General features: G+C 32.9%; 4 protein-coding genes across 4 annotated transcripts; all 4 read right to left on the reverse strand.

Annotated features, from left to right (window-relative positions):
- Positions 1-6,672: 6,672 nt before the first annotated feature.
- On the reverse strand, positions 6,673-10,924 carry LOC145617647 (UPF0481 protein At3g47200-like). Its single transcript, XM_081672369.1, has 3 exons — positions 10,755-10,924; positions 8,927-9,021; positions 6,673-8,164 (listed from the first exon to the last, which is right to left on the reverse strand). The coding sequence occupies exon 3, from the start codon at positions 8,158-8,160 to the stop codon at positions 6,916-6,918; it is 1,245 nt and encodes a 414-aa protein (XP_081528495.1). The 5' UTR covers positions 8,161-8,164; positions 8,927-9,021; positions 10,755-10,924; the 3' UTR covers positions 6,673-6,915.
- A 1,014-nt stretch (positions 10,925-11,938) lies between these two features.
- On the reverse strand, positions 11,939-14,666 carry LOC145618068 (UPF0481 protein At3g47200-like). Its single transcript, XM_081672848.1, has 2 exons — positions 14,514-14,666; positions 11,939-13,372 (listed from the first exon to the last, which is right to left on the reverse strand). The coding sequence occupies exon 2, from the start codon at positions 13,366-13,368 to the stop codon at positions 12,124-12,126; it is 1,245 nt and encodes a 414-aa protein (XP_081528974.1). The 5' UTR covers positions 13,369-13,372; positions 14,514-14,666; the 3' UTR covers positions 11,939-12,123.
- Positions 14,667-15,714: 1,048 nt separating this feature from the next.
- LOC145616731 (UPF0481 protein At3g47200-like) lies at positions 15,715-17,055 on the reverse strand. Its single transcript, XM_081671474.1, has one exon. The coding sequence runs from the start codon at positions 17,053-17,055 to the stop codon at positions 15,715-15,717; it is 1,341 nt and encodes a 446-aa protein (XP_081527600.1).
- A 2,124-nt stretch (positions 17,056-19,179) lies between these two features.
- Positions 19,180-21,072, reverse strand: LOC145618153 (UPF0481 protein At3g47200-like). Its single transcript, XM_081672944.1, has 2 exons — positions 20,786-21,072; positions 19,180-20,566 (listed from the first exon to the last, which is right to left on the reverse strand). The coding sequence occupies exons 1-2, from the start codon at positions 20,807-20,809 to the stop codon at positions 19,259-19,261; spliced, it is 1,332 nt and encodes a 443-aa protein (XP_081529070.1). The 5' UTR covers positions 20,810-21,072; the 3' UTR covers positions 19,180-19,258.
- Positions 21,073-27,948: the final 6,876 nt, after the last annotated feature.

Genomic DNA, 27,948 nt, shown 5'->3' on the forward strand with positions numbered 1-27,948 from the left:
TCTATTAGTTAATCCGTAGTGTCAATTAATATTCAATATAATTAATTTAATCAATTTTTTTTCTAATAAACTAGTAAAATTATTAGACATATAATTAGTGAATTAGTAACATCAATTTTAATAAACTTCGTGATTTATTATTGAAGTTTAAGTAGCTTAATTAGTTTGACTTACAACCTATATTGTGCGAAGAACAAAGGCTTAGAATTAGGTAAGTCGAACCAATGCGTGAGTCACATTCATGATTCATGTGTGTATTGTCAAGGAATTTCTAAAAGGATCTTGCTAACGAGCCGCTCGGGGAGTTGGATAAGCATTTAAAATATCACCTAAAGTGGTATTAATTTGGATAAATATGATAAAATTACGCGTCGATCGGTGTAATTAATATTAATTGTAATTTAATCTTTTTACTTTTAGCTAGCTTATTCAACGCACCCAGAACGCTTGTTTGCTTTTGCCTTTCTAAAATACTCTTATATACAACCACTGAAGATTAATCTTAACAGTCTTACTAGCTAAGTAGTGGTGGATTCTACTTCTATATCATAACTGAAGAAGCATTCTTCCAACATTAAAAAGGACTAAAGACTGTGTCAAAAAAAAAAAATAAAAAATAAAAAATAAAAAAAAAAATAAAAAATAAATTAAGGACTATAGAAAATGGTCAAAAACAAGGATAATGGGGATGACACAAGAGATGCCAACAGCCCATTATCTAAGGACAAAGTATGGCAGCATCTTCTTAACTTTCATGCCTTAAAATTATGGGTTAACATACTTTGCACCTCTTATTTGTCACTTTGCATATGATAGCTATAACTCAAAGCTACCTCGTCTCTTTCATTTTTTTCATGACTATTGTTTCTGTCTGATCCTGACTTCCCCAAGAATTCGGACCTGAGATCCTGATATTTCTATCGGCAAGCTGAGAACCTACACAATGAGAAGAAGTTAGCTAACTCCGGGGTGATCCGGGGATAACCACTCCGATGATAAAGTCAGAAAGTGTTTTAGAAGAGAAGATAAGTAAGAGAGAAGATAGAGAGAGAAAGAGTAAGAGAGTGTAATTAATGCCCTCATTAATGAGGTCCTACCTACTATTTATAATAGTTTACCTTGACAGGTGGCTCTCATCCATGCAGAGTCTTTTGTGCCAAGTGTCGAGCTTCTGTTGCCACGTGTTGAATTCCGGCAGGCCGACATGTCTTCTTTCTGTAACATATCAGCATCTTCTTATAATTATTGAAACCTGGTCATGTGCTTTCACAAGATATCGGTCATGCCCAGATATCATCCCATACAACTATCAATCCTTTGGATAAGTATGTAGATGAGTCCTTTTCTCATTTTCGGTGTGATTTTATCATAAATGGTGTTAAAAAGTACTCCGTAGTTAATTTTATAAGAAAATAAAGTGTATAGTCACATTATATGTACTCAAATGGATATGTAAAGTCACATTATATGTACAAAAATGAAATGACATTAGTTCTTTTTCTCAATTTCATGTGGTGGAAGTAGTTCCCTTCCCTTTATTGAGAAGTTTTAGTTACACAGTAACAAGAAAACAATGTGTCACCACCCTCGTCACTGAGGTTTAGGGCTTTTTCAGTTCAGTTCAGTTAAGTCCAGTTCAGCTCCAATAAGTTTATTACAGTTCAGTTTAGTTCTTAATTTTCTTCTCTCAAAAAATATCCAGATCAGTTCATTTCAGTTCAGTTTAACTTCAATAAATTCAGTTTAGTTCTTAATTTCCTTCTCTCATAAAATATTCAATTCAGTTCAGCTCCAATAAGTTCAGTTCAATTCACTCAACCAGAACAAACCCTTAATATAGCCATATAGGTGTGTAATGTAGATGTTAGATCGACACTCTACAAAATTAAGTAGGTCTTTATGATATTTCACACAATATCAGCATCTTATGATGGGTAGATACTCATACATTACAAAAAATGAGTAATCAAGTTTCATCTCATGCAATTGTGAAGGTTAGGTGGTATAATATACAAGCAGAGGTTGAGTCAATTGATTAATTAATGAAGATACAATTGGAAGAATTAATTCAAGTTGTTCCAAGATTATCTCACCCAATCAAACATATCCTTATAATCATTAACATGTGTATTATGTGCTTAATATATACTTAAACTCCCTTCAAAATTATTACCTAAATTAGTTCGAATAAACCTATGTTAGTTCTATAACAATAGTTAGGAGAAATCATTAAAATGTGGTTAGTAAATGACAAAACAAAAAGGGGTAAAATATTGGGTCCAAGAAAGATTAGCCGCTTGCCACTAGAAGACATGACCGTAAAACACATGCTCACATGGGTTAGCAGTCTTAGCACATGAGTAGATGTATCAATTTCACCAATAATTTTTACATTATTTCAACTACAAAAATCATTTTCTTTGTTTCTAAATAAAAGATTCATTTCTATTCGATATTATTTTAAAAAATCGTAGGTTTAAAGTTGGATGAAAAAAAAATGATTGTTTTTAAAATAAAGAAATTAGTAAAGGATAGACTATACCTAAGACCTAATGAAAAAGTGAGCTTTTGTGTAGAGGCAAAAGTTTTGAGAAAAATCATAAAATGAGACGTTTATTTAGAGACAGCAAAATAAATTGTGTATCACAAACTATTCCGACAATTCTGTAGTAATTTTACTTGAAATAGTTAGTAGCTAAGCCGTACTCTTTTTATGTAAAACAAAAATTCTATGACCATAAAAATCATGATATTACATGTTTTTTTCTTCCTCTTATTGGATCAATGATCATAAATTTTCAATAATTATTGGCCCCTTAAAATTGGAACTACTATATATATTTAGTTGTCTCTATACATCGAAATAAAAATCCAGCTGATCGAATAACGGAATATTTCAATGTTATTAGCAACTAACTAGCTAGCTAGGTTGATTAAGAGAACATTAATATTTCAATGTCATTAGCAACTAACTAGCTAGCTAGGTTGATTAAGAGAACATTAATGATATGGTATATATTCCATGTACGTTGCCATGTGCTATGGAAATCTTTCTAAGATCATACAAAACTAGAAATTTATTTTTCATGAATGTGACAAATTTAATTTCGGAGCTTAATTATTTTAGTTTCTAATCGGTCAACTATTATCATAATTAATTATATTTATCGATTGATAATTCATTAAGGTATGTATCAATTATATGATCTAGACAAGGATCCATGCAAAATGCTAGAGTTGAAGTTAATGTTGTGCAAAGTCAAACGTGAAACTTGAAGAGCTAAGTTATGTTATAAAATATAGAGCTTGGTAATAAACAAACAAATTGTGTTCATAAACAAGACTCGATTAATAATGAGCAAGGTGTTCAATTGAAAGCTCGGACTTGAGCTTAAGCTTTCTTAGCTAATTACAAAACGAACATAGGTATGCATTCTATTGATTCGAGTATTGTATAGACTATATATGTATATTCTACGTTTAAGATTTGAATATTCTTATACAACTTTCGATATTTAATTGTACACATCAATAATAACAACAGATACAATAATGCAAGTAGAACTGTAAAAGGGATGTTACGATGTATTGTTTGATATCAAATTCTCTTCTAATCGTAAGTTTATATATGTTTTGAGTTAACCCTTCCAATTAAATGAAAATACTAATAAAATAACATTTTTGAAGACACGGGTATTTGCAAATCTAATTAGGATCTTGCTCATCAGTTCATGTATGTGAAATTATGAATTAAGAAGTACATCTATTTAATTTTATTTTTTGGCTCTTTTTTTTTTTTTAAATTTATTTTTATAATTTCCTTTTTTTGGAAGATAAATTATAAATTTGACATTACGATATGGTTGGAAAATTTTGTACGTAGGTCAGTGGGTTTGTATATATCTATTATGTACATCTAAAAATCCAGAGTACCTAGTCAATAGATCATGTAGTTTTGTTGCATTGTGCATAAAGTAACGGCTTTATTGTATTTATTATTAGTCAAAAACCGTAGAAAGATTCATGTATCACTTTCTTCCATGCAAAATCTCAACGCATCCTTATTTTATTGTAGCAATTATAGGATTGGCAAATGTATTGTTGGATCTTTCTCCCCCATTTTCCCAATGAAGCATATGCAAAGTACAATTTATACATATTTTATTCACAATTATTTATATAATTTCTTTGTATAAGACATATACAGAAGCACAAAAGGCCGAAAAAATAAGACGTATAATTTTGAGTTTGAGGATACGTATCATGAGATATTTTTAATTATGAAGTATCTCATGTTCCTTATACTTTGAACTGCTCAAGACCTTATAATATATTAATTGTTGTGAATCACATAATAATCTATGTGTTATTCTTGAATCTTGTTGGTTTAATGGTTAACTCTCTAGCATAAACTAATAACAAAAAATAAATATTACATATGATTATTATTATAATAATATGTATCTGTCATAAATTCTCAACTTGCTTATATCCCAAATTAATAATTAAAAAATACTCGTATAGATTATATTTAAAAATTATCGAGAATCCTATATACTTAAGACAAAAAAGAAGGGATTGGCACATTGCCCTTATACATTTTCAATACAGCCCCACCATGGTTGGCACATAGGCACACAATTATTTATAGCACAAAAGCCACCCACTCACCTTGGTTGGCTATATAAGTGAGAAGAAGTTCATCCAAATTTGTAAGCAACTCTCATCATACAAACAATAGTGCATCCTTAGCTTTAAGCTTAAAGATCCCAAAAACAAAAACAAAAAATGGTGTCAAGAGTAGAAGAAGCCATTAAAGGAAGGCAACAACAACAACAAAGAGATCAAGTAATGCAAATAATGCAATGCAACAAAAGCAAAGTTAAGAAGTTCAAGAGAAGTAGTTCTAATCTTGAGGAAGATGGTGCTTCTTCTGCCATCTTCTTTCTTGCTTGTATTGCTTGTGCTCCCTCTAATTCTTATCTTTAATTTTTACGTTGTTGTTGTATCATACGTACGGAGTAATTTAGTAGTAGATGTTCAGCTACTATCTATGTCTACAATTAGTTGTCACGTTAATAGTTGAAATGGCACTATATATCATTGTGGCAAAGAATTTTGGATGGAGGTCGGAAGCAATTATAGACCATATAGGTAAGTAATTTGGCACTAGTTCCTCTTGATCATAAGTGTCATTTATCCATTCTTTGTGAGCATTCAAATAAATTAGACAAATTAAACAATATAATATATGATATTTATTTTATGTTTTTTCTCTCTCTTTATTTCTCAACACAAATTTTTAATTAACCTACTTTTTGTTCTTGGAATTGAATTGGTTTGTATTTGTAGACTCCAAAACAAGATGCCTTCCATCTATGTCTCTTTCTGTAAGTTCACATGCACTCAGTTAACTACGACCTTGTTTCGAAAAAAAAAAAACCTACAACCTAAATAAACTGAGCATTCATATTAATTGGAAATAAAAAAAGTACACATCAACCCTTAATTATTTTCTTCTGTAATCATTATTATAATAATTACTGTGTTATTTACTTAACTCATCTTTTATCATCAGAATCAAATTACTGTTGTTTGGTAGTTACAATAATATGTTATATTCACCAAAAAAACAATAATATGTTATATTACAACTTCATGTACATTGTCCTTCCTTTTCAATAAATTGAGAAGTTTAAATGAGAGGTTTCACTTCAATAGAGCCTCTGTCCAGTCTCCTTGCTATTTTTGAAAAGGAAAAAAAAATGTCCTAAAAAGCAAGATGTTACTTTATAATATGTACTCCTTTTATTCTATTGAAATTATCTCACTTGACTCAAAAAGCTCTCACAAAAAGTGGTCAAATAGACATTCCAATGGAATCGAATGAAGGGAGTTTGGCTTAACAATTCCCTTATAAACACATGACATCAACTAAACTAGTAAATCATGATAATGCTACTAGCAACAAAGTACTTTCTTAAGACACCAAAGTAAACCTATACTCTTTTTTTTTATAAAAAAAAAAAATTAAAAATGTATTAAGTGAATAAAACATCTACACAAAAAGTTAGTATTCGTTTATTTTTCACGTACAAAGGTACTTCATACCATTGTAAATGAATGTATCTACAAAAATACCAAACTAATTAATATAAAGAGACTTTCTACAAATTAGATTATGTACGAGTACACATATTGCTCTTGAATAACACAAGTTCTTGTGTAAGAAAAACGCGATATTATAAATATTTAAAGCTAAGAATAGGGTATATCCGTATATATATGTAAAAGTTAGTATTCATTTTCTTTAGTCACAATGACATACAATTCGACATGTCTCAAACTGTAATGTCTCAAACTATATCACAGAGTATCTCAAACATTTACAGTAATTATCCTATTTTTGTTTATTGATCCAAATCAATTGTATTATTCTACCAAGAAAAAAAGGACTAATGTAGGGCAAACTAAAAGTTGAAATTGAATTATCTAACTCCCTGGCTTGAGTCACTTAGTCAAATCGAAGAAAAGAGAGTACTCGGTCAGGATGGTTAGTTCTCCCTGAACCTCAATTCTCGATTTCCAAGTTCATTGGTGGTAATGACACGGTGGGGCAGGTTATACGGTGTCTAGTGAGAGGACATTGATGATACCAAAATTTCTATAATATAGGTGCTGAATAAAATCTGATTATATTGTCTGCAATACACATCAGTAATATGGTATGTACTGTATATGACAGTGAAATACTGAAACTGATACAAATTGGTAAAAACAGCAATTTCTGGACAAATATTTGTAAAGATAGATGATATTTGATACTCCGTAGAATCATAGGGACTCAAAAAGTTTCTGAAACTCACCCACATTTTCTCTGCAAGCCCAAGAGAATGTTCAGGAAACTTAGGATATTCAGTACTGAAGTTGAACAATATCACAGTAAGTCTGTATGACAGTAAGAATAAGCAAAACTACAGCAGCGATTGTAGAAATCATGGACCATGGATTGTTGAAGTAATCTTGGCGAAGTATTGCCTTCCAGCGGTTCCAAGGAGTCCCACAAAACTCGTTGAGGGACCTGCATATATCAGCATAATAAAAGGTTACACGTGAGTATGTCGTTCCTTTGGAGATATTGCTGAACATTCTGTAAACATCCTCGCTGCTCCCGGGGGAATTCAATATAATCCCATGATTGACCAAGACTTCTACATCTTTCCTGTCATAGATGAGACTGTCTAAAAACAGAACATAATCAACCACAAAGGACTCCCGGGGGTAATGGCATTGTTCAAAGGCAACCAAGTTTCTGAGTTGAGATTCCGTATGGTTTTCCAGCATTAACTCGGGTATATAAAGGACACCATTTTCAAATTTGATATTGAGAAACATGTCATCTTTATCAACCTTTAATGTCACGCCTGACTCATAGAGTTCAGAAATACCATCAGGGAATTCCCAATATTCATCTGCATGGCTGATTTCTTTCCTCTCTGGTGGTAGGTAGTAAGTTCTGAGGAAATCAACCAAATGCAATATCTTCGTCTTCTTGAAATACTGAGGGACCTTGCCAAGGCCTATCATACATTCACAAGTGACCTTCAAGAAGCTAGGAGCTGTTTTGTCATCTTCAAAGGCAATGTTATATAAAACTTCAAGAATGAAAAAGGGAACTTGGTTCTCAAGCAGTTTAAGATCGCGTAAAACTGCTTGGCTCAGAGCTGGCCTGTGAAAGATACGGTCGTTGGGATCAATAGTGCTTCCATGCCAAGTTAAGAAGAACTCAATAATGAAGCAGCCATCAAGCACTAGCATTTCTGTAAACTCTAAGCTGGAGAGATTGATGGTTCCCAAGTAACTATTTCGAGCTTCCTTCTCCCATTTCATTGCCGCAGTTAGGTAATCTTCCAAGTCCCTGTTACCATTTCGTTGAATAAATCTCTGTAGATATCTCAATTTGTGTTCTTCCATGGCTTGATATTTCAGATTGCCACGATGGAAAGGGCCAATAGAGATAAGGGAAGGAGTGTATGAGTTTTCGTTAACTTTCCGAAGATTTGTAGGGATTCTGTAGATACAGCATTTTGAAGACAGAGGGGGAAGCGTTTCACACTTCTTTTTTATGGTAGTCGCCAAATCATCAATAGGGTCCTCCATTGAACTGCATCATATGACAGGTGAAACACAGTCAGACATACAAGTTGTTCAGTTCAAAGAGGTATCAACCAGAATGTAATAGACTAGCTTGGAGGGGTAGTACAGGTAATTTAGTAATATTAGTTTATTAGGGTTAATACTCCTTAGTATAAATAGAGAGGGAAGGGAAGGAAATAGGTAGGCAGAAATTTGGAGTGATTACTTAGGAGAGCTGTGACCTGAAGTCACCACTGGAGCTTTGTAGGCTAAACCTACTACTATCGTTTGTAAGAAACCATTAATTTGTTTAATCAAATTTCTGAGTTTTCTCCTTCGTTGTACTGTTATTATAACGAGTATTATCAGTCCATTAACCATTAATTTGTTTAATCAAATTTCTGAGTTTTCTCCTTTGTTGTACTGTTATTATATCGAGTAATATCAGTCCATTACACAGAACCAACCAAAACTAACAAGAGCTGATGATATCAGAAAAAAGTCTATCAATTACATCAGTATTTATTGTTATCAATGGCGGTAGTGCTGCACCATTTTAGCCAAGACAAAGAGTGCTCATCCTAGTCAAAGACAAGTTTCAAACCAGTACCAGTGTTTTTACTAGCTATGGCTGGAAATTAAGAAGGCTTTTTTTATTTCCCCTTTATCAAAAAGGAATTTGCAGAGGCTCAAGCTATTTCTAATTGTTATTTGAAGCCTTTGAGATTTTGACTAACTAACTCTGATAAATTAAAATAGGCATATGCTCAATAGAATTAGGCATCCATACCTCGCAAACAGAAGGAAATCTCGGAAGCTTCAAGGTAATATTTAAAAGACCTACTTCATGACAGGCCCCACCAACTCTACTTCGACTTCAAATTCCTAAAGTATGAGATCATATTATAAATCAGAAATTTGCTCAGCGATTAGAAAGGAAAGGCACAAAGCTCAGCATTTCTAATTTAACTGAAAAAAGAGAGTTTCTGTTTCTCTACTTCTGCTCGATCTAAAATTCTAAATATGTCTTGACAGATCACGATTGTCAATTAAGGCATAGTCCTTTAGCATACAATATATTTTCACATAAACAGGACTACTTTAGTAAACTAGAGGCAGATTAGCAAGACAAAAGACTGCAAACTTGTGCTTCTGGCTCTATCTAGAAACAGGCACTTATTAAAAAGCCCTTATACAAAGCTGCAACAAACTTGGATAGATCTCAAAAGCAAATAAAAGGACTACAAGTTAATGACAAAATGTCACAAGACCAAACTGAAGGGCAAGTTCCAGCACTAAGGCCAAGTCTAATCATATGGAGCAGTACACAGATTTGTTTATCGTATTGAACAAGCTAAGGGTATGATTTAATATGAAAAAAAATCCAACAAATGTAAAACTAGCTATTTGCCTTCCTGGGACTGGGAAAAGTGGCCATGGGTGAATCAAGGGAGATTGTAGACTTTGTTTAATACGATATAATTTACTTATGGTATATCCATTCTTACTTGAATAATGATACTAATGAAACTAGGTAACCCGCCATGCATATAGGCACTAACTTCTAACTAGCTTATATTTTTAACTATTAACTTGAAGACATATTGGTCTGACAAGCTTGAGAAAACAGAATGCAGAGCAGCCTCTAACATCATGATAACAAAACACGATCAAACTTTCGCTCATAAGGTGCAGAGAGGTGTAAGCTACATGAAATACGACTGTTAGCCAGGAAAAATAGCTTTTGTGATCTCTGGCAATTAAAGAAAGGAAAGGGCCGCTTGCTCGTATTTGGTACCAACAAGAGGAAAGGCTTCATTATTGACCACACTTCTTAGATTTTCCACCCAATTGGAAACATTTGCTCAGAAAGAAGTTGAAGGAAGATTACTTTCTTATCAAACAAAACCAAAAGAATAATTGTAGATTACTTCTTGATCCATCTTATTTCACCAAGGAAGAAATCCATAGTTTTTTACTTCTCACTTTGTTTCTCCTGTTATTCCTTCCTACTCTATTCCATTTTTACTTCAAACCAAAGCCAGTATTAAAATTCTACAGTAAGTATGAGCTACAAATGCAACTTCCTGCTATATTTTCGACACGATACCATAGGAACAACATAATCTGACGGTGTTCAGCTTGTTCAACCAACAAGGAAATCTAAGCAGGACAATCAATCATCATGATTTGTCACAACCCCAATAATAAAAACATAGATATTGCACAAAATGAGGCATCAATAGCTACAGAAACAAGGAAATGTTTGATTTTCCAACATCATAATCACAGAAAACAACACAATTCCTATTATTATAGCACAAAACTTGGATTTGCAGTAATATAATTGAGCAACTATTAAAATATTAAATTACCCCTTTTAATTTTCTGAGTGAAGCAATTAGAGGTTTGAACAGAATCAAATTAAATTCCAGAAATTTTCTCAAAAACAATCAGATGATGACAAAGGCAACCAAAGTACAAGATCAGAAACAAATCACTAAATTTAATCAAATTAAAGTAAAAAATGGCAATTTATGATGACAAAACTAGATTAGAAATCGGGAAATGTGATTAATTGTGATGGAAATCGATAAAATGAGAAAAAATGAGATTACCTGGTTACAGGAAGATAAAGAAGATGGAAGTTGAGAAGAATTTGATAAGTAGCTGCTAGAAAACCCAGAATAATGGATGACTGATAGTCAGTAAGCTGATAGTCAAAGCAAAGACAGACCAAGATTTGTTGGTTGATTCATTGATTGGTGGGGAAATACGTTAAGTAGTTAACCAATCTAATGTTCAAAAAAGGAAATACTCCGTAGTAATTAAATAATAATTACATAAAACAGCCGCAGTTATAAAAATAATAATAATAATAATAATAATAATAATAATAAAAAAGGTGCATAATAAATATAGTAACTTGAATTAGTAAGATTTTATACTTAGGGGCTGTTCACATATATTGAATTGTGCTGAACTGAATTGATTGAAGCTGAGCTGAGGTGAATTGAACTGAATTAAATAGAGCTAAAATGAATATTATATGAGAAAAGGAATTAGGAGCTAAATTGAATTGAACTAATTGGAGCTGAACTGAACAAAAATTAAGTTGAAGTGCACAGGCTGTGACTAATGTGAGTTGAGATTATTGTCCCTGTTTGAAAAATAGGGAGGATGACTAGCTAATAAACCCCATTAATAAACCCCATTTAAATTCAATATAATCGATCACATTTAAAAACGGATTGACCATAACTTATAATTCATTCGGCATACTAACTTTAATTCTATACGGCTACATGTACATCCTTGTGCTCCTTTGATACCACTCTATGATAGAGTTATGAGAAAGAGAATGTTGGAAAGCTTGATTATATTGATGAATATACAAGAGTATATATAGTACAAGATTAAAGTTTTGAACATACCAAACTATGACTAGATACAATATGACTAGGTACGTTAGCTAATTATAAGGCATATACTTTGACTATCAAAGTTAAGGAGTAAATCAAGGGATTTACATATTCTAAACAATAACTACTAATGATATGATATAATCATCTTTATCCTTTATACTCTAGACAATCAACCAAAGATACTTAAATAAATGGCTATGATATTCATGCAAATACAATTGTTAACCCAACGATTTTAAACCAAAAAGGTTCCTGCATTTGATGACAGATTTCAGAGGGTAAGACTGTCAGCACATTCTGCTTGGATCATGAAGAAGGATGTGCCCGGAATATCATTTGACATAAGATCTTATAAATAAAGGTGCTTAATCAAACTTGAAAAAGGCAACAGCAACTGGCCTGGTGAACTTCAGAATTAATAGATGACAGTAAACTGATACAAATTGCTACATACGAATGCGATTTCTAGAAACTTTTGTGCAGCAACAACACAATTGGTTTCTAAAATTAACCATCATTTTCCTCTGCAACCACAAAAGAATGTTCAGTAAAATTGGGATATTCAGTACTGGAGTTGAATAATATCACAGTAAGTCTGTATGACAGTTAGTATAAGCAAAACTACAGCTACGATTGTAGAAATCATGGACCATGGATTACTGAAGTAATCTTGACGGAGTATTGCCTTCCACCGGTTCCAAGGTGTCCCACTATACTCATTGAGGCGCCTACATACATCAGCATAATAGAATGTTTTACGTGAATAAGTCGTTCCCTTGGAGATATTGCTGAAGAGTCTGTAAACATCTTCACTGCTACCAGGAAAGTTCAGTATAATCCCATGATTGACCAAGACTTCCACATCTTTCCTGTCATAGATTAGACTGTCCAAAAACAAAACATAATCAATCAAAAAGGACTCGTGAGGGTAATGACATTGTTCAAAGGCGACCAAGTTTCTGAGTTGAGATTCCGTGTGATTTTCCAGCATTAGCTCAGGTATATAAAGGACTCCATTTTCGAATTTGATATTGAGGAACTTGTCATCTTTATCCACCTGTAATGTCACACCAGACTCGTAGAGCTCAGAGATTCCATCAGGAAATTCCCAATTTTCATCCTTGTGGCAAATTTCTTTCCTTTCTGGTGGCAGGTAGTAAGTTCTGAGGAAATCAACCAAATGCAATATCTTCGTCTTCTTGAAATGCTGAGGGACCTTGCCAAGGCCTATCATACATTCACAAGTGACCTTCAAGAAGCTAGGAGCTTTTTTGTCGTCTTCAAAAGCAATGTTGTATAAAATTTCAAGAATGAAAAAGGGAACTTGATTCTCAAGCAGTTTAAGATCGCGTAAAACTGCTTGGCTCAGAGCTGGCCTGTGAAAGATACGGTCATTGGGATCAATCGTACATCCTAACCATGTCAAGAAGAACTCAATAATGAAACAGCCATCAAGCACTAGCATTTCTATAAACTCCACACTAGTGAGATTGATGGCTCCCAAATAACTATCCCGTGCTTCCTTCTCCCATTTCATTGATGCAGTCAGATAATCCTCCAAGTCCCTATTATCATTCCGTTGAATGAATTTCCGTAAATATCTCAATTTTTGCTCCTCCATCCCATGCAATTTTGGATTGCCACGATGGAAGGGGCCAATGGAGATAAGGGAAGGAGTGTAGGAGTTTTCATTTATATTTCGGAGGTTTCTGGGAATTCTGTAGATACAGCATTTTGAGGACAGTGGGGGTAGTGTTTCACACTTCTTCTTGATGGCAGTCGCTAACTCATCAATTGGATCCTCCATCGAACTGCATCATATAACAGAATATACTTCATTAGTCAGAAATACAAGTTACTTAGCTTGTGGAGTCTTCATTCAATCAGGAACAACCAAAATCAACAAGATGTATATGATGATATGATCATAAACATGTACCAGACTTATATCTATAGCTATAAAAAATGTATCAGTGTAACCAAGACGAAGAATGCACATGCTACTCAAAGATAAGCTTCAAACCAGAATCGGCCCATTTGGGTAGCTTTATTACATCAAGAAAACTTTGGAACCTTTACATCAATACTTAAAAGAAGACAATCAAGAAAAGTTTGGTACCTTTACATTAAGACTTAAAAACACAATCAAGGAAACTTAACTTTGGAGCCTTTACATCGACTAAAAAGAACACAACTAAGGGAACTTTGGAGGCTTTACATCGATTTAAAAGAACACAATCAAGAAAACTTTGGAACCTTTTATATCGACTTAAAACAACACAATCAAGATAGATCCTACCAGCTCGGTTTCATCTACAAGAACACACTCAAGATAGATCCTACCAGCTCGGTTTCATCTACAAGAACACACTCAAGATAGATCCTACCAGCTCGGTTTCATCAGCTTATCATATACTCTAATGATGATTATTCAATAATACAGTAAATTAGTTAATTATGCATTATTATTCCTTTTGTAAACTAATTAATGAATTCGCCCATATTTGATACAAATAAATCACCCAAAAAAACACACCAATAAATCACAAAGAATTAGAATAATTCTACTGATTGAAGCACATAGCTTGATCTTACAGAACACCTAAGAAACTGATGGGTATTCAAAATTACCCTTAAATTTATACTACTATTTAATTTATAGTACTATTTCTAAATTTAAAGGACAAAATGTGTTCTAACTTCTAAGTGACAATCAAGTAGCTAATTCAAATAAACCAAATTAATTTCAAGAAATTAAGTCCTCAAAAATCAAAATATAGAAGTCAATCCAAGTATGATAATATTGAATTTGAATATAGGAGTAGCTAGCTAAAAATTCCATGCATGATCATGAGTACAAAAAAATGGGAAAAAGAAAAAAAATAAAAAAAAAATAAAAAAAAAATAAATAAATAATGCGATTTCTGATTAATAAAGCTTAAGTTAGAATACCTGAAGAGATAAATCTCAAAAGATGGGATTTTGAGAAGAAATCGATAGACAGCTTAGGATGATCAAAGGAGAAGTGAGCTCATACTTTAGTCAAAGTAATGAACTGAATACAGAGAAAAACCCACTTCATTTTTTTTAATGTTTTTGAAGGAAGACACTTTGATCGATTGATTGATGCATTATAGAATTTCACCCATGTGAATGAAAGTCATAAGTAGTAATTAAATACTTATATAAAATAATAATACCTCTGTTTCATATTATTTGCAAGTTGTAACGATTGACATAAATTAGAGAGGAAAAATGTCTAATTCATTACCTGATTATTAAGCTTTAAAAAAATGAAAAGTAAAATAGTGATTAAAGGAGTAATAATTCCTAATAATTAAATTCCGAAAGAGGTTTGCTCATCTTTAATTGGGATTGTTTTTTCGTTAACATCTTCAATTGAATGAAGCGATTATTTTTAGAACCTCTTCCAAATCAACATGGTCTGCATGAGTGGGATAAGCCCTTTAAAGTTTAAAAGTAGTGAATTTAGTGGAATTTGATCCTACAACCTCGTGATATGATTTTAAGATAATAAATTTTTTTTTTTTTTTTCATTAGACCAAGTCTTATTTGATTTGTTTGTAATAGGATTCTACCTTCAACAATCATATCGTATTATCTACTAGTATAACTAAAATATTATGGTCCGTACTCATATAAAGCAAATGATGAGGACATCATAAATCATGAATATTCTTCTCTTGCCATAAAACTGTAGGAACGTGGAGACAAACACAACAAAGCTAATGCCAGTACGACTCATTAAACAATAAGACATTTTAAATTTCACTGCAATTTAATACTTATTATTGAAAAGGAGTGGTAATGACTAATACTTTAAGTCTTAATTAAACTTCACTCTAATAACATTATAACAATAGGCATGCGGGCTTCTACTTTGTAATTACATTAATTAAGAATAAGATATATAGAAAAATATTTAGGTAAGACCGTCTTATCATCATAAAACCACTTTTATGAGTCACTAAGCTATAAACTTGTGACTTTATCGATTCTTTTTTCTCTCTTCTATCAACCCAACCACTTATAAGATGATCTTACGGATGGTAAGTAGGTTTTATATAACTATTTGTAACATGTTACTTGTATCATGTATATTTAATTGTTCCGTACACTAATAATTTTGTTATTACATCGAAATGATGGTACATATGGTTTGTACAACAGTAAGTATGACTAACACTATTGCAGCAATGACTGAAATAATTGTCCATGGATTGCTAAAATAATCATGCTTTAGCGTCGCCCTCCATCGATGCCAAGGTGTGTTGTAGTATGCACTTAGTTGTTTACAAAGACGAGAATAGTAGAACCCTTTTACTTGATAAGTTGTTCCCTTGCATATAGTGTTGAATATTTCAGCAAAATCTTCTGTGGTGCCTAAGGAGTTCATTATAATCCCCTTAGTCGCGAGGATATCAACATCCTTAAGGGTCGTAATTAGAACATCCATCGACACAAGATAATCGATTATGTAAGAATCGAAATGATAATGGCATAGCTCCAATGCCGATAAGTTCAGAAGTAATGATTCCGTGTGATCTTCCACCTCTAATTTAGGAATTTTTAAGACGCCATTACTAAATTCTATGTCTAGTAAGGATCCATTTTTTGCCACCTCAAATTTGATCCCGGCATCTTGAAGCCTCTCCGCGGTAGGAGGAAAGTCCAAATCATCATTTTCACCCTCATTTGGATCCCTAAGAACTGAAGGCAAATGACATGTCCTTAAGAAATCAACAAGGTGTAAAACTTTACAATCATCAAATTTCTCCAAAATTTCCGTTTTCCCCGCCATTAGTACTTGGCAACATAGTTCCATGAAAGATGGTAGTGACCTTATAGCGTCACTATTATTTCTATCATCAACATCAGTGGTGGATTCAGAATTTTCGAAATAGTGTGGCACCAATTTCTCATCACCAAAAGCAATGTTATACAAGCCTTCCAAGACAAAAAACGGAAGTTGATTTTCTAACAATAAGATGTCACGCATAATTACAACTTCCAAAGATGGCTTCCTAAATATAGAATCAGTCACTTCTGCTTCGTCGAGGAACCAAAGTAATAAAAACTCGATCAAAAAACACCCATCCAACAAAACCATCTCATTGAATTCCTTGCTATCTAACTCAACATTCTCTACGTATGATTCACGTATTTCTTTCTCCCATTGCTTAACTTTTTTCAAATAGTTGGACAAGTTTTTCTTTTCATTTCTTTTTAGGAAGTTTTGCAAGTACCTTAATTTGTGCACTTGCATGGATTCTAACTCTTTCTTGCCATAGTGAAAAGGGCCAATAGATATTAAACATGGTTTATAGGCTGATTTATTCACCATTCGAAGGGTTTGAGGAACTTTATATATGCAACATTTGGGCGATATAGGAGGTAATTTATCAAATCTTTTTCTAATGGAAGTCACTAATCGATGGATCACTTCATCATTTTTTTTCATTCGATTAGTCATGTTATCGACTTCAAGCTAATTTTTATCGATCAGAACTAGAATTTTCGACTAAAACTTATTTTTACTTATAACTTTTAACTTATTTACTAGTGTTTTTGTAGTATGCAATAAAAATTAAAAACAAAAAAAAAAACTACAAGTATATTGGATTTTTTTAAAAACTTAAACTAATTATAAATATCAATAATTAAGAACTAATGAAAATTCAAAAAGAAAGGGGAAAAAAAACTAATGAAGAGACGTTTACCTCAAACAAAGAAATCGGAATAAAAGATCAAAGCTTGAAGATCAAAGACATTAAAGTATCAAGGAACCCGTGAATCTTCAACTAGCTTAGTACATAGAAAGAACAATATGAATCGGAGTTGGGTTGTTGATAATGGGATTATTGGCTTATTGTAGAAGCAAATTAAAGTCAAAAAGAGTTTAGAGGGATTTTATGACAAAATGCAAGGTTAAAAGCAAGAGAAGTAGGAAGCTTCTCTGAAGTTTGTACGTAGTTACGTAATTGTCATCTTGTGGTTTGTGGGAGATTAGTTGACTAAGTACTCTCTAATTGTCATCTCGTGGCTTGTGGTAGTACGGATAATCTAGCCACCTCGGACCCTCGGTCTCAAAATATCAGTAATTCATTAATTTGTTTAAATACATATGAAATTGAGTATGTTATTATCAATTTTTTTAACATTTTATAACTTAAGTTTGGTACAAATAATTTAATATCAGTAAATTAATTCAATTTAGGCAAAAATAATTCATGTTCAACAAAGATAAGGTGATCAAAGAGAACATGACCTAATTATAGGAACCCCGAATTAGATTGCAAAATGTGTACAAAAAAAGGTTTGATGATGTTCTTTTTCAATTTGCAAAACTGCATCGCAGTAACTTATACTTCGTAAGTAATAGAGGTGTTCATCTTGTCCTAAATTAAGCATCCTTACCCAGAGCTATGTTGATTTTTTTTTTCCCCTTATCTAATCTGATTTGAACGTGTTTTTCTTGGTTTGATCAAATTAAATTGTCTAATTTGAATAAATTTTTATCATCTATATATAGATAAAATAATATGTTTTGTATCAAATAAGGTTTTATTAAATTTGTATGAATGTGTATGATTCTACTATTTTAGCACTCCCAATCCCAAATGTAATTTTATGCTATTTTCAAGCTTAGTACACCTAGATTGTTAGATTTAGGATGGAATTTTAGCCCAATTGTTAAGCCCAATACCAATTGACTTGTTGACCCAAAACAAGTTACATTTGTTTTGGCAAAAGGCCGACTCAATGTTAGCCGAACTTGAACGCAACAAATCATCAACAATGTAACCCATTACAACCCATATACAAGTACTAAACTACAAATTACAGAGTACCTTTTTTTTTTTTTGGTCCAAATAAGCTAAAATAGCATAACAATATATAAATGCCAGATGATCAGTACATGAGACCTACTAAATCAGAAGTTTCATAATTTATCAATTTTAGTTTAATGGGTTCAAGAAGTTCTAAGACAATTTGTTACGAATAATATTTTATGATAAATAATTTACGAGTTTTGGGACTATAATAATGTTAGAAATTGGAATTTATCTTTTGTCAAATCAGCAAATAATCATCAGAAATAAAACAATATTTTCACTGATAAACATATCACAATCAAGTGATTCAAGTCATTGTTGTATATCTTAGATTCCAGCTCATTATTGGTAATTTGAACAATAAAATAGGTGCATGTTATCAACTTTGGTATTAAAAATTGTTGGTGATCTACTTATTTTGACTCTATTTCTATGGTGGCTGTTCAGTATGTGCTACTAATTGCATAATCAAATATTTAGTTGTACTGTTGTGTGACTAGTGTCACTTGTAAACCGCGGCTACTTATGCTGCTTGATCACCTTGTGTGCTGCAGCTACTTAAGCTGCGCGATTGCTGTGTGCTGATTGACTGATTCTAAGCTATCGAGTTTATATCTAGCCCTCACTCGGACTCCCATCAACTTCTTTCCTTCCTGTCCCTGATCCCTGCCCCTTCCACAGCCTAATATAGCCGTCCTCGTGCAATAAAGGTAAAAGAAATAATGGAACTCTAAGAAAAATGACCAATTGACCAAACATGATTATACTCAAAAAGCTTGTTGACATATATAAGGCAAAAATGCCATCAATGCAGCAAAATTTCGTATATAAGACGATCAATCACAAACGTTTGAAAGCAATAACGGTACAAGCAGTTTGTATGACAGTAAGAATGAGCAATACAATAGCAGCTATAACCGAAATTATAGTCCAAGGATTGTTGAAGTAATCATGTCTCAATGTAGCCTTCCACCTATTCCAACGCGTTTTCGAGTGAGCAACCAATCGCCTACATATACTAGTGTAATAAAAGTTGTGAGCTTCATAGTTTGTTTCTCTGCATATGGTATTAAACAGGTGTGCTACCTCGTCGTTGTTGCCTAAGGCGTTCGTTATGATCCCACTACTTAGAAGTAGATTCACATCCTTTAGAGTGGTAATTAGTACATCCATCAAAAGGACATAATCCACAACATAAGAGTCGGAATGGTAGTGGCATTGCTCAAACGCCGATAAGTTTAGAAGAATTGATTCCGTGTGATCTTCCACCTCTAATTTCGGAATGTACAAAACTCCGTCTTTGAACTCTATATCAAGCATAGAATCACTCTTATTTACCGCAAACTTTACCCCTGCATCATGGAGATCCCCTACACCGGGAGGAAACTCCCAACACGCATCATCGCGTGATGGGACATGATTAGGGTCCCTAAGTTTCTTAGGGAGGAGATGGGTTCTCAAAAAATCAACAAAATGCAAAATTTCGCGCTTCTTGAACTTCTTTGGAAGCTCTCTTTTACCAATTATGACCTCGGAAGTAAGATCAATAAACGGGATTGAAGTCTCAAAAGACTCGTTATCATCCTCATCTTCACCATCAAAGACGAGCCCATATAAATTTTCAAGCACGAAATAAGGGAGTTGATTCTCAATCAACAATAAATCACGTCTAATTACATGTTCTAAGGACGGCTTACCAAAAATACGATCATTTTCATCCAATGTCTCCCAATACGAACTTAAAAAAAACTCGATAATAAAACACCCATCGAGTAACAACATTTCCACAAACTCGTCGCTACTCAAATTAATACTGTCCATGTAACACTCCCTTACATCATTCTCCCATTCCTTAATAGCTTTAAGATAATCTTTGAGTGATTTCTTCTCATTTCTTCTAAGAAAATTTTGAAGATACCTTAATTTTTGCTCTTGTAATCCTTGTAACCTTTTAGCACCATAATTGAGGGGCCCAATTGAAATAAGACAAGGTTTATAGGCACTCAAATTGACATTTCTTAGTGTTCTAGGGACTCTATAAATGCAACATTTGGAAGAAAGAGGGGGTAATTCTGCAAACCTTTTTCTTATTGATTTAGCCAATTGATGAATTCCATCTTCCATCTTCCCAATTTGATTCCTTTTTCTCTGAACCAATTCAAATTCAACCCATATCAATCAATCAATCAAATTAAACAATAGTAAAATAAACATTTAACTAATCATTATCGGATCCATTACGGAATATACGAAAAAAGTCGAAAGATTTCTCATACAACAGTTACACTAATTACGTGTAATATACGAATCACTTGGAATCAACAAACATACCCCAGCAAAATAATTAATGGGTTTTTAATTTGTTACCTTTTTGTGAGTTTTGGAGGTCATAAGTGAAGCTGAAGCAGCATCAAATGAAGTAGTTAATGATACAAACTCCAAAATAAATGGAATAAGGGATGATGAAGATGGGTGTTAATCTTAATTAATTAACATAATAATGATGCATTTAGATCTAAATTAAGTGAAGGGGGCAAAGAAATTGGGAGAAGGTGAGATCAAATGGTGGGAAAGTGAAGAAGTGAAGAAGGGTATCAAAAAGAAGAGAGAGAATATGAAAGAAAAAAAGTTTGTGTTTTTGTTGGATTTTGGAGATTGGTATGATGTTAGGAATAATCACATGTTTTTCTTATTATTTAATTATATAGTGGATGCCATAAAAGTATTTAACCCAAAAAATTTACGGAAATTTTATGAAATACCCCTGAGTTATTTTTTTATTCATCATATACCTATGAAAATTTTCAAATTCACCATATGTCCCTGAGTTTTAAAAAAATGTCACCAATTGCCCAAATGACTAACGGACGTTAACTCCGTTGATCATTAAGGCTAAATTTGCCACGTGGCAACCTATGATTGGTTATTATTTATATAATTTAAATTTTAAAATAATTATTTAATTAATTATAATTTTTTTTTTTAAAAAAAAAAATAACTCACCCACCATAACCACAACCACCGCCCAGCCCCAGCCACCACCCGCCAGTTTCCGTCAAAACCCCAGCGCCGCCGGCGCCACCCCAAACCCGACACAAACCAAACCACGCTGCCACCCCACCCCACCGCTACCCCAAACCCGACGCAAACCACCTACTCCCCAAACCGCCCCTTCATCTCTTCCTTGAAATCCCCTCCCCACCGCGTCGGTGTCCGAATTCCTATCCCCATGCCAGCAAACCGAAGCCGCACCTCCTCCCAGTCGTGTCCATTCCGTGAACCACCACGCCGGACCCAAAAATAAAAAAAAAACCCAAAATTGAAACCCTAGATTTGATTTTTAAGGTTTCGATTTTGGGGTTTTGGTGTTTAAGGGTGGTGGTTTTTGGCTAAGAATGTCGGCGAACCCAAACCCCCCTCCCCCTGCCATCTCCAACCCCATGAAACACCGCGTCGATTACCAAAATCAAAAACCCCAAAAACTGAAACCTAGGGTTTTGATTTTGGGGTTTAATGTTTTTAGGTGGTGGTTTTCGGCTTTGGTGAGCAGCAGCAGTGTGGGGGAGGGGATTGGGTTGCCGGCGAGCGAGATTGGTGGAACCGGCGGCGCCACTGTGTAGTGGGGAAGCTGGTGGGTGGCGGTTGTGGGGAGGTGGCTGGTAGAGATGGCAATGGATCGGATTCGGATCGGGTGGAGCTTCACCCGCATCCATCCATTACTCTAATCGCTCCATCCACATCCATCCATCATCCGCTTCACCCATCATCCATATCCATCCGTCCATCATCCGCGGATGAAACGGATGGAGCGGATGACTAATGGATGAGTATTAAAGTTGAAAAAAAACTCACATAAACTTTAATATTTGGTTATTTGTACAATAGTTTTATTAATTTTATTAATTAAAAAGGAAACAATAACAATATATTGTTTGAAAAATTAATTTGCAACAAAAAATACATATAATTTTCTTGCACATTTCATATTTTATTATTAAAATTCTTTGATTAAAAAATTAATATATGTTAAACGGGTGGGTGGATTGTTAGCGGGTGAAAAAAGTATCATCCATATCCGATCCGATCCATCATCCGCTTCATCCATCACCCGCTTCTCATCCATTTAATTCGGATTTTCGTCCATTTATTTATTGCGGGTGGAGCGGGTTAGTGGATATCCACTTAATATTGCCATCCCTAGTGGCTGGGTTTAGGGTTCGCCGGCAGAAGCAGGTTGGGGTTAAAGCTGTTTTTTTTTTTTTGAAATTTTAGTTTAGTTTTTTTTTTTTTTTGAAATATATATATATATATATATATATATATATATATATATATATATATATATATATATATATATATATATATATATATATATATATATATATAATATTTAGTTAAATAATATTTAAAAAATAACCAATTAGATCTAGCTACGTGGCGTACTTAACCCTAATGACTAACGGAGTTTAACATCCGTTAGTCATTTGGGCAATTGGTGACATTTTTTTAAAACTCAGGGACATATGGTGAATTTGAAAATTTTCATGGGTATATGGTGAATAAAAAAATAACTCAGGGGCATTTCATGAAATTTCCGAAAAATTTAATAGAAATCTAAGTTAAATACGTAGTATATAATGTAATGGTAGAACAAAATAATAAAACAAAATTTTAAAATATAAAGAAAAAGAAAATTGAGAATAAATGAAATAGTGGAAAGTCCTTGTAAATTGCGAAAGGGGATAGGAAACCTCGTGGGTTTTGGATTACTAGGACAAGTAAGAACCTTTGTGTGTGAGTTTTGGATTATTTTAGTTTATATTATTCTCTTTGATTTTTTTTTTTTTTTGTATTTGATATGTAGATTAGATCAATAATGTCTGTTGAATCTGGGAATACTACCTATTTTGATTTACTGAATTGAAATAAAATGAACTGATTGGAGCTGAACTGAACTTAACTGAGCTGAAATAAATTGTTTATGAGATAAAGAAATTAGGGAAATGAACTAAAAAAAACGGAAATGAACTACTTGTTTTGCCGTCAAAAAAAAAAAAAAAAAAAAAAAAAAAAAAGAAAGGGAAATGAATTAAAATGAGCTGAGCTGAACTGAACTGAAATTAAACCAAAGAGAACATGCTCTAGGTAAGGAGAAGGCGTCCTACTGAACTGTAGTCTCTAACTAACATATCCGACCCAGTTACAAAAACAAGGCCTTTTGAGAGTGGCGGGAAGGATAAGAGAATCTCCACCTTCAAGTTCCCTTTAGTGAGGATTGGTCTCACAACCTCATGTAAGGTGTTGTGAGGTGACAATCATTTCTATTAGACCAAGTTTTACTTGGATAGATGAATCTAGGAATGGAAAGAGCATTAGTACTACTCATATAATTTTATGGTATGAAAAAAGGTAGGTCGTAAGCAAGAAGACAATAATTCAAACGTATACTATAATAATCACTATTAATGACTATCTGGCATGCAAAGCACCGAGAATCAGGGCTTGATGTATTCATGTATTACTAGTTTAAGTAGTGGTAGTAAGATTGAGTTAGTGACTAATTAAGAGAAGAAATTAATGTCAATATCTCCACGTTTAATGGCTTACGTGTGATGACCAATCTACTAGAAAAACAAAAACGTCACATTTTATTGGTAGTGATTAGTGAATAGTGATCAAACACCAATTTGGCTTTTGGTATCTTTAAAATCTTCTAATAGAATGTTTGTCAATAATGGACTTCGTATAAAAATTTGATAGAGAATATCCATAGAATATTCTCATCCTAGGTTTAGGATATATTTTGTATAAGATTATCTTTGATATCTGTACATATCTTATAGTTACCTAATATGATTAGGTTTCTCATTGTAACCCTATAAATATTGATCAATGGAAATCACTCTGATTAAGGAGTTTATATTATCTGACATGGTATCACAGCTTAGGTGAGATCTTGGGATCATATATAAAAATTCTCACCCTGCCGGTGGGTTGGAAAATTAAACCTACCGGCAGGATATACACAAATTTTTTATGCTTCCGCAAACACACACATATAGATTTTTTTTTTTCCTTTTCTCAAAGTTTTTTTTTAGAATCTTTATGTAACCTTGCGCCTCCCACCGACAGTAGCAACCGCGAAAGCCGCCTCCATCATTGGTGGCAATCGCATACACTACCGCCTCCCACTACTGGCAGTAACCACATCTGCCAACCTTCTCCATGTGCCGCACTCTATTTCCACCTCCTCATGACCAACAATGATTCTTACATTGCCCCATTGGTTTTTCTACACATAATCACATAGATTTTGTTTTGGTGGTCGTATATCAGAATAAGGTCAACTACTTTTGCACATCTCTTTTGCTATCAAATTGGCTCCTCTTATTGTCGCAGCACTTGGAATCTTTGTGGAGTATTGATTCTTGCTACCTGGGTTTCTCTTTTGAGATTAATTTCAAGCGGTGAAATTTAATCTTTTCTTGCGCTATTTTATTTGTTTTTATTCAACTGTGATTTCACGTAGTAGTGTAGTGTCTTCTCCCCGATGATGGTTTGATCCCTTAGCTTCTTCTTCTCTGGATTTGCAACTTAGCCCAAGTCTGTGTGCGGCTCTTCTCCTTCTCCTCCGGCCTAGCAGTGCTTATCTCTACTCTACATAGGTTGTGGTTGTTGCTTCTCGTCGTCATCACCGACACATGTCTACTACTTCTCTTTTGATCATGGGTTATCATACTATCCTTACCATTCGATGCGTGATTCAAATCCAGTCTGAGCATCCGATTTTCTCCCGCTCTGACTGCGGGGGTGTGATAGAGAATATCCATAGAATATTCTCATCCTAGGTTTAGGATATATTTTGTATAAGATTATCTTTGATATCTGTACATATCTTATAGTTACCTAATATGATTAGGTTTCTCATTGTAACCCTATAAATATTGATCAATGGAAATCACTCTGATTAAGGAGTTTATATTATCTGACAAAATTGATATACCTGAAGCGGCTACACTTGCCATGGACTAGTTATATAGCCATATATAGGTGTTATCATGTCAATTAACTATGATCCCATCAAGACCCACATTAACATTGAGTTTATAGACAACACTTGAACACTTGAACACTCGCCTGATCCACTTGACAATAAATGAGGTCTACATCTTACATAGCAAACTTGTTAAAGAATCCTATTTCTCATTATTAAAATATAAAGGTATGAAACATCAATATCAATACTATAGACTAAAGTAATCACCATCTTTATCCCTAAAATACATGTGTCGTGTTTATATTAAAAAAATTCCCTCCAAATTTTTTTTTTTTGGGTTAAAAAAATTAAGATAGTGTATCTTTTTTAAAAAATCTACGGCCTAAGCAATAACCGAAAAATAGAACAATTACAACTACTTTAAATAAATAAAAAATTATTTACTTTATATATAATAAAGAAAAGTGAGATAACTGATAAAAAAAGTATAAACAACTAACAACGTAGAGTCATAGTAATTTATAAAAAAAAATTAGTGAACATCATATTCGAGCGTTCGGGCAAAGAGCTGGTACCTATACTAAAGGCGAAACCAGAAATGACACTTGTCATAACCTGGTTAAAAATTTTCCCGCCAAAAGGTGTTTTTTTTTTCAAAACTTCTTAGAGAAGTATTTAATTTAATACTTACTTTACAATAATATTTCTTTTCTATTTGGCAAGTATATTCATTTTTACACATTCAACAAAGATTTATATATTTATTTATTTTATGACGGGAACAAAGTCATATAATACAATAATGTAATATTATCTATAACTTTGTAATTTAATCCATGGTTATTTTTATTTGTTGTGCATGCATTTCTTCCTCTGTTTCCTTTAAAGATTTAAAAAAATTGTAATTACATAACTTTCATCCTATTTTGAAATTTGATATTATTTTTTATAGTAAAATAATTGTATTAAACTAATGATAAATATTGAAATTACCGTGCATGGCACGGGATCTAACCTAGTTTATTATAAAAGGCTTATTTATCATTACTTCACTCATTACCAAAATGAGAGTTCTAATTTAATCATTGATGACATTGAAATTGGTTTCTCAAATCATCCTCAAGGATATTTAACATATCATTTATGTCTATTAATATAACTTGCAATTGGCTTAGCTAACATGTGTACATATTGAAATTACATCACACGTAAACACATGTTCAAGCTAGGGAAACTTGGAGCAAATAACTACTCAATATTATATACATGGTACATTCATAGGTATAAATTTATGACAATATATTTATTTTAAGAATGTAATAAATAATAGTTATGTACTTTTTTTTTTTTTTTGAAGAGTAATAGTTATGTACTTATGTAGTCCTAATAATTCTTTTGAAAAGTTTAAATACGGAGTATTAAAATATACTTTGTCCATTGTGGTTTAACAATGGAGTAGAAACCATGAGGCATATTTGATTTCATACCTAGGCAACTCAAAATTTGACAATGGAGTTATTTCACTTAGCATGACCCAAATTTTATTGAATTTTTCATTTGGCAACACTCTAATATATTATTCCCTATGCTTGATTTTACCGACTTAAATTCATTTCACTAAAATTAAAAAAAAAAAAAAAGATTTTGTGTGAGACCGGGCTCAATAACAAAAGTCCAATAAAAAGGCGCGGGCTAACTATACCCGATCGCGAGGCCCGCAACACCAAAAACATGATAGTGGACTCACGTGAGTCCGTCTCACCCAAAACTTTACTAATTAAAAATAACATTCTAATTTAGATATACTATTTATTACCCTTTAAAAATCGCTTTCAATCCATGATTCCATGATACAACCAAAGTAAAATTTTGTTAAAATCTCAAAAAAAAAAAAAAAAAAAAAAAAAAAAAAAAAAAAAAAAAAATCAAAAGTAAAAGTTTTGGTTTATTTTAATTGATTAAAAATAAATTTTGGTATATATACATCTCAATTCAATTTGGCCGTCACTTTCCAACAAGGACGTATCCAATATAATTTAATTTCAATGTACATAAGTAGTTGGTGATTGGTTCAATCAGTGGACATTAAGAAATAAGAATTCGTCAGATTTTAACAAGTTACAGTCTTTATCAAACTAAACTTTCAATTAGACTACGTAGACTAGATGAATTGAATGAATGAATCAACCAACTTGGAGCTTTCGCATGCTATGTTTTACGCATGTGTCACATTTCTTTTACAACTTATACTAGTAACTAGTAGTTGGAGTAAAGTTTATAAAGGTAATATGGGTTCAATTCTTGCCTTAGCCACTCCTATTGCCTCGAATTATCGTTTTTAAGTCATTGAAATTTATTTTATTACAACAATCCAATTTGATAGTCCTCAATCTCTTTGTTTGCTTTGTTCTTAATTTAGCCTAGCTTGAAAGGTCTTTTTTCAACACTTATAGTTAAATTTTTTGTTATTTGCATACTGAATTTCTTAATTGAACTAATAAGTCAACTTTATTGTATATCATTGACTTTTGGT

The sequence above is a fragment of the Chenopodium album genome, chromosome 26, assembly GCF_948465745.1.
Source record: "Chenopodium album chromosome 26, dcCheAlbu1.1, whole genome shotgun sequence".
NCBI classification, from domain to species: Eukaryota; Viridiplantae; Streptophyta; class Magnoliopsida; order Caryophyllales; family Amaranthaceae; genus Chenopodium; species Chenopodium album.